Raw genomic sequence first — 20,841 nt, 5'->3', positions numbered from 1 at the left:
TGAGATGTTGCATTTCCTTTTCCTGTGACATAGGTGGATGTTGTGAGTCATGAGTTCAAAGTTTCCTTTATTATGTTACCTTCATAACTACCCCGAATGTGGAGGAGGGGGCTCAGTGGTGCCCCTTCAACTTAGGTGACACACCACAAAGACAGGAGGAAGGCACGGGGCACAGGAAGGACAAGCAGAGATAAGGCAGACTACTCCTACTCCTACTCCTACTCCTACTCCTACTCCTCCTACTCCTCAACACTTGCGTGCCAGAACTTTCTGCTTTGTCATTAAACCCAGATCCTCATGAACGTTATAGAAAATCATAAAAGCAAAATGACACAAATATATCTGGTAGCAAGCAACAGAGAATGGTCTCTTCCTTAGCTCCCCTGTTTATCTGGGAAGTGCATGTGTGTACTGGGAGAAGGAGACAAATGCCAAGATCGAACTCCTTGCTTCTAGTGGAGGGTAGAGCTGAAGAGAAAGAAAAGCTACTATTTAGGATCCCTGGACCCTGGAGTTCTAGACTACAAAACCAAACTGACTAATGAAATGCCTGCCTGAATGAACAAACAACACGGGATGAGTAGAAGTCCCGGGGGAAGAATTCTGGAAGCAGGGGTCAGGCCACTGATGGTAAACACAGACCCATTCCCTAGGTTGAGAGGAAACCGTGTTCCGACTCTGTTTCTTCAGATGTGTGTATTTGGACAGGAATTGAGGAGCTTCTAATCTGGAGCTCCACAGAGCAGGGGGGAAAATGAGGGAGGAACAAGGGTGGCTCAGAGGTGAGACCCAGCCCACAGGGAGAGGGGATCTATGGGGGAAAGACACAGGAGCCTGAGCACAACTCCCCTATAAAGAGCCACACAGGTACGCGGGGCCTCCTGAATCCCTGATAGTCCCCCAAGTCAGACGGCATGTAGGTGCCCTCAGCCTCTGGCTGTTTTACCAAGTGGCTCGCTCTCACCAAAGCTCCAGCAGACTTCCACTCATGGGCACCCACCAAGTGCTCACCGCTGGCCCAGATGCTCCATACAAGCTGTCTCATCCACACCTCACCCAAATCCTGGGATGTAAGTATTCCCATCCTCACTTAACCCAAAAAGGAAGCTAAAATTCAGAATATTCATCTGCCCCAAGGTTACAGTGAAGGGACCTGAGTCTGAGCCCACATCTGCATGACTCTAAATCCCATGCTATTTCCACCAGAACAAGACTCGGGCTGGGTGAAACCAAACTGTCCCAATCAAGAGGGCAAAAGAGACCTGTTGGGGGCAGAAGGCAGGAGACCCCATATAAAGAAAAAAATTGAAGAATCAAAGGAAACAGGAAACTTCTTTCCTGAAAATGAGAAGAATCACAAAAGAAATTGCCTAGAAAAGAGAAGATGAGATCATCTAACTTGAGAAATGGGAAAAATGCTTGGGAATGAAAAAATAATCCAGGACCTAGGGACGGAGAATCTGGTTTGGAAGTCGAGTGAGGATCTCTGGGGGGAGAAGGAAGATGCCGGCGGGCGCCCCATCATCCTTCAGGTTTGAGAGGAGACAGTGTTCAATTACTGACCTTCCTCTCTCTGGTCACATGACCTGTGCTAGTATAAAAGCTTTCTACCAGCAGGTTCCTTACAATTCTTTCCTGTGTGAAATGGGCAGTAGCAGTGGCTGAAGGCCCGTTCCTCTTCCCCAGAAGCTTTCCGACTTTCCTTCAGGACTAATCCCAAGAAGCCATCTCTCTGGACTGCAGACAAGGCAAGGCAGCTGGCTCTGTGCTTGTGCTCTGGGAAGTGATGCTGGGATCTGGACTGGAGGGGGAGGTGCCGGCGGGGCTGCCCGAAGTCTGTGAGAAACTGGATGTGAGGCTCATACCTGTAGCCAGTGTAGCTGGGATCCAGGAAAGAGATGGGGGACCTCAAGCCCGGAGAGAGGACGGAGGGGGTGGGCTGTGTTAGGGCAGCGGGGTCACAAGCCAAGTGGAAACTGAATGACCCCGTTTACAGTTCTTCTGTTTATACTCAAAACACCGGGCTCTGGAGCCAGTTGCTGCCTGTGGGTTTTCTTGAATCTGCTCTAAAGTCTTTTAGAGGACAAGCCCCAAAAGATAGCACAGGCTCACCCTTCCTCCCCAATGCCCCTCCCTACACTTCATTAGCTTCCTCTTTTCAGTAATAGTCCCAGAGTTGGGTATTGGTCAGGGGAGGAAAAGGTGGAGGAGAATCTGTGTTCTGCAAAAGGACAGGAGGACGAGGTAGGGAGATGGGTTGGGGGGCCAGGCCTCCGTTCCCTGGGCGTGTGGCGGGGTCGTGTGAGGAGCTGGCCCTGGGTCCCATGGCCTGGGCTTTCCCAGCCTCGAGCCCCTGAGCGCTCACAGCCCTCTCCTCGGGAGAGGCTCGCCCTTTCTCCCCACGGATCTCCGACCGGGTAAAGAACTCAAGGAAAGTTGGAAGCTGATAACGGCAACTTCCTGTATCTGTGGGGAGAGAAGGAGAAAGCCATGGGTTGGTCCCCCCCGGAGACACATGATGGCAAACGTAATAACTCCCGCTTACTATCCCGCCCCAGGCAAAGTCAATAATTGCTCTGGGCAGTTCTGGCAGGTGTGCGAGCAAGCGGCGGAGGCGGCACAGGGCTCTGGCCGGGGAGGGGACAGCAGCACGGGGGATGTCCACGTCCTGAAGCGGAGGGGGGTCCGCAGGCTGCCAGGGGCACCTCCTGACCCTGCCCTTTGTCAACCTCTTCCAGAGCCATCATGACAAACTGGCGCAGCCCCCTCATCCTCACGGCCTACATCATCATCTTCCTCACTGGCCTCCCCGCCAACCTCCTGGCCCTGCGGGCCTTCATAGGACGGGTCCGCCAGCCCCACCCGGCCCCCGTGCACATCCTGCTGCTCAGCCTGACGCTGGCGGACCTCCTGCTGCTGCTGCTGCTGCCCTTCAAGATGGTCGAGGCCGCGTACGACTTCCAATGGTACCTGCCCGAGTTACTCTGCGCCCTCACGGGGTTCGGCTTCTACAGCAGCATCTACTGCAGCACGTGGCTCCTGGCGGGCATCAGCATCGAGCGCTACCTGGGAGTGGCCTTCCCCGTGCAGTACAAGCTGTCCCGCAAGCCGGTGTACGGAGTGATTGCGGCCGTGATCGCCTGGGTCATGTCCTTCGGTCACTGCACCATCGTGATCATCGGCCAGTACTGGAACTCAACCCACAATGATGTCACAAGTGAGAATGGCATCACCTGCTATGAGAACTTCACCCAAGCTCAGCTGGATGTGGTGCTTCCTGTGAGGCTGGAGCTGTGCCTCTTCCTGTTCTTTGTCCCCATGGTGATCACCATCTTCTGCTACTGGCGCTTTGTGTGGATCATGCTCACCCAGCCCCACGTGGGGGCTCAGAGGCGGCGCAGAGCTGTAGGGCTGGCTGTCGTGACGCTCCTTAATTTCCTGGTGTGCTTCGGGCCTTACAATGTATCCCACTTGGTGGGCTTTTTCACGAAGAAGAGCCCCCTGTGGAGGGCTGAAGCCGTGGTATTCAGTTCCCTCAATGCCAGTCTGGACCCCCTGCTTTTCTATTTCTCTTCGGCAGCTGTGCGTAGAGCCTTTGGAAGGGGGCTGCAGATCCTGAGGCATCAGAGCGCCTCCCTGCTGGGGCGCAGAGGCAAAGAGACAACAGAGGGGACGAGCGGGGACAGGGGTGTGAGTCAAGCAGAGGGAGCTCCGAGTTCTGACTTTACCACAGAATAGGGGTGTCCAGGACCTTTGGAGGCACTCTGGGTGACACAGGCATTGAGCAGGCTGGGACAGGGGGAACGTGAGGTTCCTGTCCCAGAGTCAGAAATCCTCAGATGGATCCACTACGGGAGCTGTAGAAATCTCTCTCAGCAGCTTGGTATCCCTTCCTGACTGAAGTTTTCTTCCCAAAGGAGCACAGCTCCATGACAAAGGAAGAAATGGTTTGGCATAGAAGCACCCTCAGACCACGGTTTCAGGAGCAATGTAGCTAATACAAAATCAGTCCTTGTGACACAGTGGTAGCTGGGGACGATCAGGCTAAAGCCGAGTCCTAAAGCCATCTTGCTACAGGCTTTGAAACAACATCTAGACCCTGGGCCAGCTGTTGATACTGGAAAGAAGACCATGGGAAGAGATGGAAGGGAATACAAGGGAATACCAAATGAGGTCAAAGAAGACTCAGGAAGATTATGAGTCAAGGGAACTAAGAGGGAGGACCAGGGACTTTGAACTCTAACCATCTAGGTCTGCACTGTATCGCTCTGACCTGCTGCTTTGTAAGTATGCTCCAGTCATCTTCAAGTGTGTATTTTGTCTCCCCGTATTAAACCTGCCAGAGGTCTGGGTCTTGTCTCCTCCCTCCATGGCACCCCACACGGGCTAGGACACAGCCTGGTGCCTGTCAGTCAGAAGTCAACACTGACTATAGGACAAGAGCAGACAACCCGGTCTGGCAGATTGAAAATAAAAATGGTAAAACCCTGAAGCGAGTGTCCACAATTTTTGTGCTTTTCTACAAGCCCAGGGAGGGCAAACATGAAATGAAGAAGCCGACTCAGCAGCACAGAGGGAGGGTTATGCATGTGAAACCACAAAGTATTTTAAGGTCAGGATGTAATGAGTGGAGTTAGGGAGGGGGCTGGTGGGATCTTGTTTCCAGGGATGGACAGAGACGGGACTTAGAAAGAAGATGTGGGGTGAATCCTGACTTAACCGTATCAAGTGTATCTCAGGAGTCTCAAACACATGAAGCTCCCCCTTAGAAACCTGCAGAGCTTCCCTATTGTCAAAAGTTTTCGTCCCAGGAACTCCTATCCTATCATTCCATTGCCTACTTCGTATCCTGTCTCCCTGCCCAATCCTACCTTCCTAACTCATTTCTCCACAATAAGGACCCCTAGCTCTTGTTCTCTCTCTCTCTCTCTCTCTCTCTCTGTCTCGTCTCTCTCTCTCGTTAACTGACCCTAGCCCCAGACTAGTGGTCTGCTATTGAGGCAATACAGCAGAATTGCAAGGTACAAAAATAGATCACATGACCCCCTCAAATCTACTGACTCTCTGGGGGTGGGACAGCAGATGAGCTTTTAAAAGCTCCCTGGTGGGGCGCCTGGGTGGTTCAGTGGTTGAGCGTCTGCCTTTGGCTCAAGTGGTGATCCTGGGGTCTTTTGATCAAGTCCCACATCAGGCTCCCCACAGGGAGCCTGCTTCTCCCTCTGCCTGTGTCTCTGCCTCTCACTCTCTCTCTCTGTCTCTTATGAATAAATAATATAATATAATATAATATAATATAATATAATATAATATAATCTCCCTGGTGATTATGCAAGGCAGCTCAGGAAAGGAATTGCTGATCTAGCTCGGGGGCCCAATCTGTCCAAGGGAGCATTCTTCAGAGAGGCCCTTCCTGCTTCTAAGTCCCTCCTACTGCAACCCCACACACCCTCATCTTGATTACTTACTTTTTCCACTTTTATAAAATCACACTCAATATTCACTTTCTCCAGAAAGACTTTCCTAATTATTCCCACCCAACTGAGAGGTCATTTTCTCAGTTTCCCTTCCTCAAATACCACTGGACTGGTGTAAGAGTCCTGACTTCACTGTTAGTTCTGCTTACTAGCTGGATGGCCTTGAGCAAGTCCCCATCTCCAGCCTCCATTTCCAAACCATAATCATGAGGATGACATATACCTCCCACAGTTATTAAGTTCCAGTCAGACTGGATGTGTAAAATTGCTGAACATTTTTACAGTAACACTTAGCTCTAAGATATCGACCCAAGTGAAACACAGCTACACCCCAACCTAAAAGAAATATAGTATGTGGAAATTTAAAGTGATGAAAATCATATATTAGATAGCCAACTGTATAGGATGGTTTGACAGTAACATGTGAGAAAAGAATCTGGGATTTTCTGCTGACTGTACATCTGGGATGTATTGCACCTTCCAAAAAAGCTTATTTGATTTTGGGTGCCATTGAAAGAAATAGAGTCTAAGTAAGTTGAGGATAATCCCACGTCACTGAGGTCTTAATCAGTAGCATGTTCAGCATCTGAGTAACACATTTTTTTTAAAGATTTATTTATTTACTTTGAGAGAGAGAAAAAGTGCTTGCAGATGAATAGAAGGAGACAATTTTTTAAGCAGACTCTCTGCTGAACAAGGAGCCTGACTAGGGGCTTGATCCCACAACCCATGAGATCACAACCTGAGCTGACACCAAGAGTCAGGCACTCAACTAACTAAGCCACTCAGACCCCCATTGGCAGTACACCTTTATTTTTTTTTAATTTTTATTTATTTATGATAGTCACAGAGAGAGAGAGAGAGGCAGAGACATAGGCAGAGGGAGAAGCAGGCTCCATGCACCGGGAGCCCGACGTGGGATTCGATCCCGGATCTCCAGGATCGCGTCCTGGGCCAAAGGCAGGCGCCAAACCGCTGCGCCACCCAGGGATCCCCGGCAGTACACCTTTAAAAAGACATTAACTGGGCAGCCCGGGTGGCTCAGCAGTTTAGCGCCTGCCTTTGGCCCAGGGCGTGATCCTGGAGACCGGGGATCGAGTCCCACGTCAGGCTCCCAGCATGGAGGCTGCTTCTCCCTCTGCCTGTGTCTCTGACTCTCTCTCTCTCTCTCAAGAATAAATAAACAAAACCTTTAAATTAAAAAAAAAGATATTAACTCAGGGATCTCTGGGTGGCTCAGCAGTTTAACACCTGCCTTCGGCCCAGGGTGTGATCCTGGAGTCCCAGGATTGAGGTCCGCCTGGAGCTCCCTGCATGAAGCTTGCTTTTCCCTCTACCTGTGTCTCTGCCTCTCTCTCTCTCTGTGTCTCTCATGAATAAATAAATAAAATCTTTAAAAAAAAATACATTAACTCAGAGGTGACTGGCCAGTTCAGTTGGTAGAACATGCGATTCTTGATCTTGGAGTTTTAAGTTTGGAGCCCCACATTGGGTGTAGACATAACTTACAAATATAATCTTTTTTTGAAAAAAGATTTTTTTAAAGATTTATTTATTTATTCATGAAAGACATGGGGGGGGGGGGGAGAGAGAGAGAGAGAGAGGCAGAGACACAGGAGGAGGAAGAAGCAGGCTCCAAGCCGGAAGCCCAATGCAGGACTTGATCCCGGTACTCCAGGATCACACTCTGAGCCAAAGGCAGATGTGCTTAACCGCTGAGCCACTCAGGCATTCCACAAATAAAATCTTTAAAAAAAAACAAAACAAAAAAAACAAACCATTAACTCAAGGAATCAAGTCCAGAAGAATTACCCAAATGTTTGGAGATTGAAAACCATATAATGATGATGATGATTGGTGACAGTGATATGTAATAAAAGCCAGACACTGTTCCAGAGAAATAGCCTGAGATGATTAAGGGAGCTTTCCAAGGTCAACAAGTGAGAGGAAGTATGAATCCAAGTCTGCCTTTCTCCCAAGTATATGCTTTTTTCATTGATTCATGAGAAGCAAGTAAGAGAATGTTGGATATGTGGCTGAACCAAGATGAGGTCCATCACACGGAAGGTGCATTCCATGTAGCTCCAAAAGGGAAAAGAAAGGACCATGGGCAGAAGCAAGGGAGCTGCATCTCCAACAGTCAGGGCTGTTTAAATGGAACTGAGATATCTCACTAAGGTAGTCACTCCCCAGTTCCAGGAATTGAAGTGGAAGGTAGAAAACACCTAGCCTGGGACATTGAGGAAACTCACATATCTGATAAGAACCCCTTCCAACTCAGAAATTCCCAGAGTTTCAGGAACAGGGCTGCTCTTATTAATCACAACCGTGAAAGAAAATCTCCCCACCTAGTCTGAGCTTTTCAGGGTGAAGCTTTTGCCACTTACTAACAAGCACCTGATCTGTATCAAGTCACTTGATATATAGCCCATTTCTTCCCTGGGAAATTAATAATTCTGACCCCGGGGTCCTGGGATTGAGCCCTGCATCCCTGCATCCCTGCATCAGGACTTCCTGCTCAGCAGGAAGCCTGCTTCTCCCTCTCCCTCTGCCTGCCACTCCCTCTGCTTGTGATCTCTCTCTCTCTCTTTCTCTTTCTGTCAAATAAATAAATAAAATCTTTAAAAAAAAAAAAGACCTTAAAAAAATAAGAGACAAGGTATCTGCCCTTCTGGGGCATCTGTTCCAGTAGGAAAAAATTATTAATAAATAAGTAATCAAGTAAGGTAATTTCAGAATGTGACAAATGGTTTTACAAGTAGACTAAAATAGCGACATGGGAGAAAGTATAATTAGAGGTTAAGGGATTTTAGAAGATTCTCCTGAGTCAGGGATGTTCAGTGGAGACCTGAATGATGAGAAAGAGTTGCCAAAGGCCCATGGGAAGAGCATTCTAGAAACAGGAACTGCTGATGCAAAGACAGGGAGGAGGGAGAAAACTTTAGTTTCCCAAAGGCTGAGATAAGGCCAGTGTGGAGCTAGAGCAGTGGTCTGCAAATGTGGGCATGTACTGGAATCATGTGGAGAGTTTGCTGAAGCACGGATTACTATCTTCCCTCCCCACAGTTTCAGAATGAGTAGGTCTGGGATGGGGCCCAAGAGTCTGCAGTCCCAACAATCCTAAGTGATACTGATGCTGGTAGTCATGACTACACTTTAAGAACCACTGGGCTAGGATACAGTGACCTGAGGGAGAGCCAGAGAAGGTGAGGTCAAAGAGGTCAGGAGGAACTAGACCATGCAAACCTTTAGGCCATAACTAGAAGTCTGAATTTATTCTAAGAGCTTTGTAAGCCATTCAAGGTTTTTTTTTAATTTTTATTTATTTATGATAAGCACACAGTGAGAGAGAGAGAGAGGCAGAGACATAGGCAGAGGGAGAAGCAGGCTCCATGCACCGGGAGCCCGACGTGGGATTCGATCCTGTGTCTCCAGGATCGCGCCCTGGGCCAAAGGCAGGCGCTAAACCGCTGCGCCACCCAGGGATCCCCCATTCAAGGGTTTTAAGTAAGAGAGCGGAATGGTCTGATTTCCATTTTAAGTCAATCACTCCAGTATCTGTCCCCACCGCCAAAGGGAGATGGTTGTTAGGATCAAGGAGATAATGTGCATGACAAGAGCTAAGAGCCATAACATACCACTGCAAGCATGCAGGGTTTTCACCAGACTGGTAGCTCCCTGAATGTGACGGCTGTTTCTTTTCTCATTAGAATTGGCTATCCTAGGGCCAACTACCCAGGAGGAGGCCCTTGTAAGTCATCATGCGTCCACTTGATAAACAGATGACCCTATAATGTGGTAGAAAGTGTCTAACAACTAGTTTTTGGGATTGGTTGGGGGGTGGAGTGAGTAACAGCAGGGTAGGGGGTAATGAAGCCCTGATTTGTAGAACTTGCCAATTTCTGCAGTATACACCCCCCCGCCTCCCCCCCGCCCCCCAGGCCAACTTCTACCAATATGAAGACACTGAACGTGGGCCTGGCAAGAGATGTTAATGATCAGTTCTTGCAAGCCAGCTCAAGCACATCACTGGATGCACCTCCCAGCACATTTGCTCAACTGGCAGACAGGTCGCATCCTATTTGAGAAAACTTTATCTCTCCCTGGCTACATATAGTACAAGGCTCTGGCACAGGGCTTTTGACATAATAAACACTGGCTAAAGGTGGCTCGCTGGGCCTGATCCAAGAGGATCCGGGTAGCTGGTTAGATTGTGAGACTTCTCTGAATCCCCTGTAGAATGACAGATGGGTAAACAGAAATATTAGTACGTGGTTAATGAATAACACAGACAGCAGCCTAGAGCCATACCAGGAAACAGGAGTGGAGGGAGCCAACTTGACCTGACTTGGGGGCCTGACCAACAGGAAAGGGGAACCTGCATTGACTATTTCACTTCCTCTTTCTGGAAAAGATGCTGTTTGTGCCCCCTTCCTCAGAAATCCTCATCTGACCACACAGACAGAGCTGTCCTCTTGTGTGGTGGTCACTGTGGTCCAAGAAGGCAGGGGTGGGTGGCCTAGGGAGAGAGCCCAAAGGAGAACACGCAGCCCAGATTCCAAACACTCCATTGGACTTCTCTGTCCCTTAGCTCCAGGTTTCTGTCAGTTCTCTTTTTTTTTTTTTTTTTTTTTTTTTTTTCAGCTTTCTCTACCTTCTGTGGTTAAATACTTTGGCCCCATTTTTTTTTCTTTTCATTTTTTTTTTCTCTAGTCACAGGAAATGAAGACATCTCTCATCTACAAATTGCACATCCACCCAGGAAATTGGGCTAAAGATCTCTAAGTCCTCAATAGTGGTAGTCCAGTAACCCACTTGGCAAAGTTTTCAGTGTCTGGGAAGGTCCAGTGCGGGGGGAGAGGGGTGAGCATGGCTGGCTGTCCACCAGCAGCTTACCCAAGGAGGGGCTGTCCACAGCTCCAGTAAAATCTCAGGCTCCCTCTCCCCAGATCCCGAACTATGATCAGCCTCAAGGAGACAGTGTTAGGAAAGTAAATACACTGCTCTCAAATCTAGATGTTTTAAATAAAAAGTCAATACACGTGTGCTGTAGTCTACTATGTGTTGGGCCCAGCTCCGGGTGCTAAAAACACAGCAGTGGACAAGGACCAGATCCTTGCTCTCGTGCAGCTCACATTCCAGTGGGGATGTGGATAGGAAGACCAATACGCGGACACTTTGAGGCAGTGCTGAGAGCAGTGAAGACACTAAGACAGAGCCAGGGGTAGAGAATGACCTTGAAAAGGGAAATAGGTGGTTACTTTTGAATGAGTAGCTTGGAAAGGCCTCTGGAAAATGACATTAGAGTTGCAACCAGAATGTCAAGAAGGAATCATGCATGCCAAGAATTGGCAGGAGAGGGGGGGTGGGGACAGGGAATGCTCTAAGCAAAGAGTTCAAGGCAGTGCAAGGATTGAATAAGCCGAACCTTCATAAAGAACAGAAAAGCCAAGGTGACTGGGGCTTAGTGATGATGGCTGGAAGAGCGAGCCAGGGTCAGATCACAGGGGTTCTCGAAGGCTTATGATAATAAGCACAATAGATGTCTTCTCCCTACGTAACAACAAGAAAAGCTGAGGCCCGGAGATGTAAAGCGTCATGTGCCAACTCTCATCAAGATGGCTTCCTGACCCCAGCTCTGGGACCCCTGATTCCATCTCAAAATGAGATACACATACTCCCTTTCACTGTCTCAATCCATTACTTCACTGCAGAAGAGGAAGGTGGGCAGAAAACAGGATTTGTGCCATGGGCAATTTGGGGGGTATAGCAAGTTGGAGAGGGAGGGAGAGAATGACTGATGAGGTTCTAAGGAAAGAAAGGAACCAGAGGTGGACAGATGCCTGAGCGTGAGAGCAGCGACGAGCAGGGAAAGCTAGCTTCTGTGGGGGAGCCGAGGCCAAGGAGAGGTGGGAAGCCTGGACTCTGAGGAAGAGGTGGACATAATCAAAAGACATGCCATGCTGTCCCCATGTCCACTGGCCTGGAGCAGAAATGGTGGCGTGAGGATAGAATCATGACACTTTGAGGAATCGTAGAAAGCCTCCAATCCAATGATTCTCAACCCAGCCTGTACTCTGGAGCCACCTGAGGAGCTTCTAAAAATGCCAGTGCGTTTAGGTATTTTATTTTGTTAAAGCTCCCTGAGTGCTTGGAAGCCCAGAGGGTTGAGAACCACTGTATCTAGTCCTGATTCTCTGCTGCACGGGGCAGAGGGGTTTCCAGGAAGGCAGCAGGGCACGGTGACTGGGTCTAAACTCAGGCTTAGGTTGTGTATCCCGATTTCTCTGGGGTTTTGTTTTCTTTTTTTTTTTTTTTTTTTTTTTGGTGGGGGGTTTTGTTTTCTAATTGAAAAAAAAAAATGGCGGGATCCCTGGGTGGCGCAGCGGTTTAGCGCCTGTCTTTGGCCCAGGGCGCGATCCTGGAGACCTGGGATCGAATCCCACATCGGGCTCCCGGTGCATGGAGCCTGCTCCTCCCTCTGCCTGTGTCTCTGCCTCTCTCTCTCTCTCTCTCTGTGTGTGTGACTATCATAAATAAATAAATTAAAAAAAAAAAAGAAAAAAAATGGGGCTAATGCACTTAAATCATCACACTACTGTGAGGACTGAACGAGTTGAATGTTGACATAGAAAACACTTCGAACAGTGTCTGGCACCCCATAGATGTTCACACACGTCTATACAAGGCAATCTTTTTAAAAGGTAATGCCAAGCTTCTACCTCCAAATGCTTCTCATGGCCCTTAGAATAAATTTCAAACCCTCCCACAGCCGGGAAGGCCCTGCAGGATTTCATACTCTTCCGTCTGCCCAGGCTCTTCTCCCTCTCCCATACCCCCTCCCTCCCACTTCATGTTTCTGGCCTCAGATCCTTTGCATGACTATTCCCTTTTCCTGGGGTCCCCCTTCCCCCAGTTCTCAGTGACAGGTTCCTCTCTTTCAGGCTGTCTGTGACTTAAATTTCATTTGCTCACTGGACTTCTTCCTCAACTTACTCCAAAAGTGCCTCCCTCTGATACACTCGCTCACATCACTGACTTTACTGCATTTACCACAACCTGAGATCATCTCTTTTTGTCTTCTTTGTTATTTTCATGAAAGATACACATGCACCCTCATGCCCCACCCAGGACATTAACCCCTTCTTACTCCTTCCTGGAGGTGATGGCTTTCACCTCTTTTCAACTAATTACATATCTTTCGTGTCTCTAAGAAATTTGCTTACTTTACTCTACTTCTTCATTTTTTCATATCAGGTTTTATCTGTTAACTTCCCCTGATGGCAGATAAGGATTTAGCTCTCCTAAATACATGAATACACTCACACCTTCCCACTTGGCATCCCAATTACATCATAGCTGTGTTAGAATGGTGGCTCCTAGGTGGCTCAGTCCGTTAAGTGTCCAACTCTTGATTTGGGCTCAGGTCATGAACTCATGAGTCATGAGTCATGAGATCAAGCCCTGTATCCAGCTCCGGGCTCAGCATGGAGTCTGCTTGTCCTTCTCCCTCTGCTCCTCCCCCTGAGCTCATGCTCCTTCACTTTACTCTCTAATTAATTATTAATTATTAAATATTTTAAAATAAACAACAAAATAACCACGTCAGAACAGTACTCAATGCTTACATTATAGTGACTATGTAAATAGTGGAGCTCTATAGTACACTACGATTACTCTCCTACTCCACACAACTTTTTCCCAACCCCTAGAATTAATAATTGCCTTATTTTTCATTTGCTCACTTTTCTACATACAGATCACTAATTCTACCCAAACTCTTTGCCAATATCTTCAGCAGCATTAACCAGATATGAATTTTATTTTCCTGAGGAAATCTCTTCCAGAACTTTCTGACCTGCTCCCCTCTGGACTGGTGGCAGTTTATGCCAGGTATACAGCTAGTCCCTGGATGCCCTTGAGAGGCTTTCTGCTTCTCTACTCTTCTCGCTCTCCCTTGGTTTATGCCCTCTAACAGCTTCTTTAGAAAGTATTGCACATCAGAAACTATTCTACTTTCATGCTTAATCGGTAAGGACTATCTGTGGAATTCTAGATCGGAAATAACTTGTTCAGCATTTTCAAGGCATCATGATACTGCCTTCTAGCTTCTTGTCCTGTGGGAAAGTTCCAAGACACTCTGATTCCTTGTCTGCAGCCTTTTCATCACTGGAAGCCTATAGGGGCCTTCTGTCTCTCATAAGTATTTTAAAATTTCATCCTTTCTGTGCTAGACACTCAATGGACTCCTTCCATTTGCAAAATAATATCTTTCCATTTGGGGAATTTCTCTTAAAACATTTAGTGATTATTTCCTCGCTTTTACTTTCTCTTTTCTCTTTCTGAACACCCATTACTGGGCCTCATAGGCTGGCCTGCTAATTTTCCCTTCTCTCCTATTTTTCAGATCGCCACTTCTTTTAGAGAGAAAGAGTGTGAGGTGGGTGGGCAGAGGAAGAGAGCACCTCTCGCAAGCAGACTCCCTGCTGAGTGTGGAGCCTGCCATGGGACTCGATCTCATGACCCTGAGATCATGACCTGAGCTGAAATCAAGAGTTGGATACTTAACCAACTGAAATACTCAGGCACTCTGATCTCTCCACTTTCAGTGAGTCCCTCTATGTAATTTTCCCTTTTTGCTATCCTTTTTCCATTTCCAAGCATTCTCTTTTATTCTTTATCTTGTTTCATGGTTGTAACATCCACTCTGATCTTTCTGAGGAATTTTCATCTCCCTGCTCCAAGCTGCTTTTTTGGCATAGGTTTCTATTTATGTTAGAAGTTGTCGTCAGATATCTGGCAATTCTTGCGTATCTATTCATCTTAAAGGGAAAGAAAGGAACTAACTTTTTTGAGGTATATAAAAAGCTTAAAAAGGTAATATGACATGTTTCCATGGTCTGCTTTAAAAGCAGAAAGAAAGAAAGAGAATGGAAGGAGCCGATATGGTAAAATCTCAATAACTACTGAATCTGAGTGATGGATAAATTAGGTTCTATTGTACCATTCCTCCTACTTTTGATCATGTTTGAAAATAAATAATAATGTGGTTGTTGACAGGATTCAGTTCCTTGAAGGCTATTAAACTTAGGAGTAGTTCCTCACTGGCTGTGGGCTGGAGGCTTCCCTTAGTTCCTTACCATGTGGGCCTCTCCAGAGCAGCTGGCTTCCACCATAGCAAATAAACAAGAAAGAAAGAGAAGACAAGACAAAAAGCCACCTTCTTATAAGCCTAATCATCAACATGATCTTCCACCATTTTTGCTCAAGCCCATTCTCAAAGGGAGAGAGAATTACACAAGACTGTAAATACTACAAGATGAGATCACTAGGGCCATCCTGGAGGCTGCCTCGCATTGGTACTAAATAAGGAATGGAAGATAATGAGCACATGAATTAGGCATCACTGCAAGGTGATTTTGCTGAGACATCTTGTTGGGGAACCTCCAACATTAACACTTAGGGTTTTTCTTCTTGGGCTGATCAAACTTCCCAGAAAAACAGGGGATCCCTGGGTGGCGCAGCGGTTTGGCGCCTGCCTTTGGCCCAGGGCACGATCCTGGAGACCCGGGATCGAATCCCACGTTGGGCTCCCGGTGCATGGAGCCTGCTTCTCCCTCTGCCTGTGTCTCTGCCTCTCTCTCTCTCTCTCTGTGTGACTATCATAAATAAATAAAAATTAAAAAACAAACAAACAAACTTCCCAGAAAAACAAACAAGCAAACAAACAAACAAACAAAGTCTTCTAATCTCCTGTCTGGAAGATGAAAGTTGGACTGTCAGTCAGTTAGGAGCCAAATGGAGAAGAGGGCTAGGGGGTGTCAACATCCAGCATTCCTTTAATCTCCGTTTTGCACATTGATCCCTCTTCCAAGTATGTCTGGTATCCCATGTTTCAAAGACCCTCTGTGTTATCCTTTCCAGAGAATAAGATGTAGGTCTTTTCCTGAGTGAGGGACCATTGGCTCGTATCAGAGATCTGAGGATTTTTTAAAATAAATTTTCAACCAATCTTCCTTATGTTAGTTTGTCTTTAGTTGTTTTCAGAGGTAACTGTTGCCATTCATTCATGAGCATTATGCGGACTGCAGCGTAGAAATTTGGTTGAGTCCTGGCTTTCCCCACAATTGGCTTGGGATTCTACTTCCATGGGCCTACCAAGTCAGATTCCAGTTAACCACTCATTCATCTGCTTTCCAGCTTCCAAAATTTTGTTGTCATTGCAACCTGTATTGCTCTCCCTGTCCTTGTGGCTTTAGAGATATTCCTGAAATATCTCCTTACTGTCACTGTAGTGTGATTTCAGGAGGGAGCTAAATCATCAATCTACCATCATTGGCCTCAAGTGTTTCTTCTTTATTATATGTGGTCTGTCTTCCCTCTTGAATGTAAGTTTCAGGATACCTTGTCTATCTCATTCACCTCTACATCCCCAGAACCATTCCTGACACAGGTTGGTGTTTAACAAACAAATGAATCAATTTGCCAAAGAGGGAACCCTGCTCTCTATCAAAAAGTTGGTAGTAGACCCATGGCTCCTGCCTTTCTATCCAGTGCCTTTCCTGCCACAGCATGTGTGGGATGTAGGTAATTTTGCTATCTAATGATACCTAACAGGTTACAAAGTGCTTTACAAGTTACAAAATGGTTTCAGAATGTTATCTCACTTGATCCTGACAATAGCCCAGGGCTAAATAGGAAAAGGATTATTACTGGCTCTAATATAATTATAATCCTTGCCAAGAACTATCCTATGTCAAAGAAATCACCAACCTTGTTCCTCATCTTTCACCTCCAGCCTGTTGCCATTTGTCTGGCCCCTCCCATAACTTCCTCTGCAAATGGAACTTTCAAGGTCTGTCATCTCTCAAGGAAATGGTCCTCAAGGACTAGAATCAGTTCTCTCATAAATAAGGAAACAGGTATCCACATGGGTAAATGATCCAAGGGCCTTCAGGCAAAAAGGCTATCTGAGTGCTATGACATGGCTGGAGCAGGAAAAAAAAAAAAAAGTGGGACTCTCCATTTTAGTAGAGCATAGAGAAGAGGTTGGTACTTGGGAGGGTGCTTAGATCCTAGAAGGAGAGGGAATAAGTCCCAGAATTAATGAACAGTATATATATGGTGGGGAGAGAAGGGATTGAAATAACTATCTACCATAACTAGAAGACTCTCTTTTAAAAAAGGTAACAAGAAACTATAATATAATCATAAAGCCAGTTAAAAAATACTCTAGACAGCAGGTCCTGTAAAACAATGAAATTAAGGTCTTGAAATCTAGGACGAACTTGGACTCTGCAGAATCTGGACTCTGCCTGAGGACCTCCAGGGAAAAGTGAAAACAGGGTTTAGGGCCCCTTGAGGGAAATTAGATGCAACCTCAGGAGACACACTAAGTCCCAAAGGTCACAGAGGTAAAAGGTTACAAAGAACCCCACACTTTCCCTGCTAGCCTCTCTTGGAATCTGCCTGCCACCTCCTGGGTAGATAAGGTTATTACCTGCCTCCAGAGCCTGGAAGGCCCAGGCAACCACAAAAGGCATGGTCTCTGTTGTTGATAATGCAGCCAGGAATCTCTCAGAAGCAGAAACTTAGTGCTGAGGAGTTGGAAGCCTGTAACAAATCAAGTCTTGGTGTGGAAAGAGGTTCAAGACATCTTATTAAGCTACAAGAGCAGTTGCAGAGGGTATAAAGAAAACAGTATTATCTATAACCTTAAAACAAATGCACAGGTATACCTCAGAGATGTTTTGGCCTTGGTTTTGGACCTCCTCCATAAAGGAAGTCAAATGATTTTTCAGGCTTCCCAGTGCAGATAAAAGGAATACTATAGCTTATTAAGTGTGCAATAGTATTAGGTCTAAAAAAAAAAGAAAAACCAGCAACGTATATATCTTCATTTAAAAATCCTATATTGCTAACAAAAGCTAACTATCATCTGAGCTTCTGGTGAGTCATAATCACTGATCACGGATCACTATAACAAATATAATAATAAAAAAAAAGTTAGAAATATTGCAAGAATGACCAAAATGTGACACAGAGACACGAAGTGAACAAATGTTGTTGGAAACACAGCGCCGACAGATTTGCTCGATATAGGGTTGCCATAAACCTTCAACATGTAAAAATAAACGCAGTTATCTTCACGGTGCAATAAAACAAAGCACAAATGAAGTATATGCGTGCATAGAGTAATAGCAGCTATGTGTTTAGAGACCTTCGTCCATGTGGACCATGCTAATCCTTCTGCACACACCATTCAGCTACTCTTTGCCCAAGCACAACACCAGTACTGCCATGATTTTTCCGCTTACATAAAGGGAAATTGAGACTTAAGACTGAACATTAAATCTGCCCAATATCTCACAGCAACTAAGTGGCAGGGGCAGGTCAGCATCCTGGCCTGGGTGACTCAGGAATCTGAACTCTCAGCCATTATCTTACACTGCCTCCTCAAGCAAAACATGACTGTGCATGCACACATCCGTGTGTATGTGGAATTCTGAAAGGCTCTGCAACAGTAAACAGTGGTTACTTAAAGAGTTAGGGGAAGAAGTAGGTCAACTTGCATCTGCTACTTAATGTAATTCTGCACCGTTTATATTTTTTCAATAGGCATGTATTATTTGGTGATAAAAATACAAAGACTTAAGTACTAATTCTGCTCCCCAAATACACATGGAGAAGAAAACTCAAATTAGTCTAGTATTTAGGCCCTGTTTACTGAGCAATTACTATGTCCTACACTGAGTAGGACACACACTCAAGACTTTACTGAATTCTCACAACTGTGTCTGGAGGGAGGGTATTATCATTCACTCCCTTTACAGAAAAGGAACTTGAGGCTCAGGGAGGTGAATTGACTGCACCGAGGTCACAAAACAATCAATGCAGGGACTCAACTCAGGTCTGGCTGGGCTGAAGAGCCCATGCTTTTACCTACTAAGTATGCTAGTCATGCAGGAATGATCACAATGATAATAATAACAGTTTAAGGGCTTATCATGGGCCAGACCCATGCTCTTCATGCATGATGTCATCAAATCTCAGTGGTGGGTACCCGAGTGGCACAGTTAGGCAGCTGATTCGGTTTCAGGTCAGGTCATGATCTCAGAGTTGTGAGATCAAGCCCCGAGTCAGGCTATGCACTTTGTGCAGAGTCTGTTTAGGATTCACTCTCCTTCTCCCTCTGCTCCTATCGCTCTGCTCTCTCTCTAAGATAAATAAATAAACCTTAAAAAAAAAAACTCCATGGCAATCCCAATTGTATACATGAGGAAACTGAGGCTCAACAGAGAGGAAGCCACTTATTTGCCCAGGGTCATCCAGCAGAACAGGACTGGAATCCAAATCACTGTACACATGTCCATCAAGAAAAGAGACGGAGCTAAAATAAAACAAAAGCACTTAGGGGTTCCTAGGTGGCTCAGTTAGGTAAGTGTCAACTCTTGATTTCAGCTCACATCGTGATCTCAGGGTTGTGATATGGAGCCCTGCATCGGGACTCTGCTTAGGACTCTCTCCCTCGCCCTCTGCCCCCCACTCCTTGTGGACACACACACGCTTGCATTCTCTCTCTCCCTCTCCCTCCCTCCCTCTCTCTCTCTCAAAAAACAAAAAACAAAACAAAACAAAACAAAAAAGCAAACCAGGGGCATCTGGGTGGCTCAGTCAATTGGGCATCTGCCTTTGGCTCAGGTCATAATCCTGGGGTCCTGGGATCAAGCCCCACATAGGGATCCCTACTCTGTGAGGGGACCTGCTTCTCCCTCTCCCTGGCCCCTGCTCGTGCAGGCTCTCTCTTGCTATCTCTCTCTCTCATTCTCAAATAAATAAATAAAGACCTTTAAAAAAATGGGGGTGGGGGGATCCCTGGGTGGCGCAGTGGTTTGGCGCCTGCCTTTGGCCCAGGGCGCGATCCTGGAGACCCCAGATCGAATCCCACATCAGGCTCCCGGTGCATGGAGCCTGCTTCTCCCTCTGCCTATGTCTCTGCCTCTCTCTCTCTCTCTCTCTGTGACTATCATAAATAAATAAAAATTTTAAAAAAATGGGGGTGGGGGTAGGGGTAGGGTGGGGTCAAACCAACCAACCAACCAACAAAAAAAAGCACTCATTTGTAATTCAAGAAGAATGGATTTGGGTACCAAACAAAATTGTGTCCTTCCCCAGGGAACACAAATCAAGGGTTTTTAAAGACAAAAGGAATGCTTATATATATTGCTTACAAAGAGTTTTGACTGGTGTTGGTGACAAAAAAAAACTAACCTTAACTGAACATAATTGGTGGCTAAGGCTATCATTAAGTGAAGCCTCTTGCTATCGCAGGTGTTCAGGCTGAGTCCTTGCAATATTTGCAGTTTGGCCCAGTTCAAAAGTTCATGGTTTTGGGATGCCTGGGTGGCTCAGCGGTTGAGCGTCTGCCTTTGGCTCAGGGTGTGATCCCAGTTCGGGGATCAAGTCCCACATCGGGCTCCCTGCATGGAGCCTACTTCTCCCTCTGCCTATGTCTCTGCCTCTCTCTCTCTATCTCTCATGAATAAATAAATAAATAAAATCTTTTAAAAAAGAAAAAAAAAAGTTCATGATTTCACCAGTGGGAATGCACAAGGCCCATCTCCTTAATGGCTTCTCAGCTCCATTTTGAAACCTCTTGACATAAGTGACCCCGTGTCATTTCACCTTCCACAACATGACACTGGCATTCATCCAGTTGCTCAGGCCCAAAACTTAGTAGTTATCCTTGACTCCTTGCTCTCTTTCCTTTCCCTCCCCATGTCTAATCCACTGACACCAGCTGGTTTTAGGTTCCAAAGTACATGCTCACTTCTCACCATCCAGCTACTTCAGCCCAGTGGAAGCCACAGCCAACTCTCATCTGGGCCACTGTGAAGGCTCCCCACTGATCTCCATGCTTCCATTCTTTCCTCTTGGCTCCATCCCATGTACTCTCTATACTGTGGTTGATGTGGTCTTTTTCAAATCTCTTGCTAAATCGCCTCTCATGCAGCCTCTCTTGGGTCGTGGGAAAGAATTACGCCCTCCAGAGAATGGTATGAGTGACTGTTTTCTCAATTTTCCTAAGGATGATACTAGCCAATGCCATTTTCTCTCTATCACAATAGATGACCTAATTCATTGCATGTAATGGATGCCGCAGAGTGTCAGGGCTTGAGTCTCTGCAAGAACTGGGTGGAGAAGGCTGCAAAGATTTCCAGTCATGTTTCAAATACCAATGGCTAAAGCCTACTAGTCCCTTGTGACCTACAGGACACCACATTTCCACCTCTGCAGCCTCATTTCCTACTACTTTTTCCCTGAAAATAAGAGTTCTTTTCCATTTCTCAATTAGAAAAGCCTCATT

The 20,841-nt window shown here is 46.4% G+C and overlaps 1 protein-coding gene and 1 long non-coding RNA gene across 5 annotated transcripts in view; one reads left to right on the top strand and one right to left on the bottom strand.

Annotated features, from left to right (window-relative positions):
• Positions 1–20,841, bottom strand: part of LOC140606905 (uncharacterized) — a 47,996-nt gene that overhangs the window by 25,958 nt on the left and 1,197 nt on the right. The window contains exon 3 of one of the 2 annotated variants that reach the window (XR_012009115.1): positions 16,913–17,087. The exons of the other annotated variant lie outside the window; for it this stretch is intronic. This is a non-coding gene — a long non-coding RNA (uncharacterized lncRNA). Of the gene's footprint in view, positions 1–16,912; positions 17,088–20,841 lie in introns of those variants that run through there. 2 annotated transcript variants of the gene reach the window in all.
• Positions 763–4,492, top strand: FFAR2 (free fatty acid receptor 2). Of its 3 annotated transcripts, none has more exons than XR_012009105.1 (2): positions 763–1,748; positions 2,559–2,732. XR_012009105.1 is itself a non-coding variant. In XM_072780973.1 (2 exons), exon 2 carries the CDS (start codon positions 2,746–2,748, stop codon positions 3,736–3,738), a length of 993 nt encoding a protein of 330 aa, XP_072637074.1. In that variant the 5' UTR covers positions 1,595–1,748; positions 2,739–2,745; the 3' UTR covers positions 3,739–4,492. The 3 variants fall into 3 exon arrangements, 2 of the variants coding, with proteins under 2 accessions (XP_072637074.1, XP_072637084.1); XM_072780973.1 differs by lacking the exon at positions 2,559–2,732 and adding an exon at positions 2,739–4,492 and having other exon boundaries at positions 1,595–1,748; XM_072780983.1 differs by lacking the exons at positions 763–1,748; positions 2,559–2,732 and adding exons at positions 1,756–2,244; positions 2,739–4,492.

This window comes from Canis lupus, chromosome 1 (genome assembly GCF_048164855.1).
Source record: "Canis lupus baileyi chromosome 1, mCanLup2.hap1, whole genome shotgun sequence".
Classification (NCBI taxonomy): domain Eukaryota; kingdom Metazoa; phylum Chordata; class Mammalia; order Carnivora; family Canidae; genus Canis; species Canis lupus.
Note: the sequence above shows the minus strand (reverse complement) of the source record. Positions and strands in the feature narration are given on the sequence as shown.

Excerpts from the sequence above, each read along its gene's own strand:
- FFAR2 (XM_072780973.1), top strand. The coding sequence starts at position 2,746 with ATGACAAACTGGCGCAGCCCCCTCATCCTCACGGCCTACATCATCATC.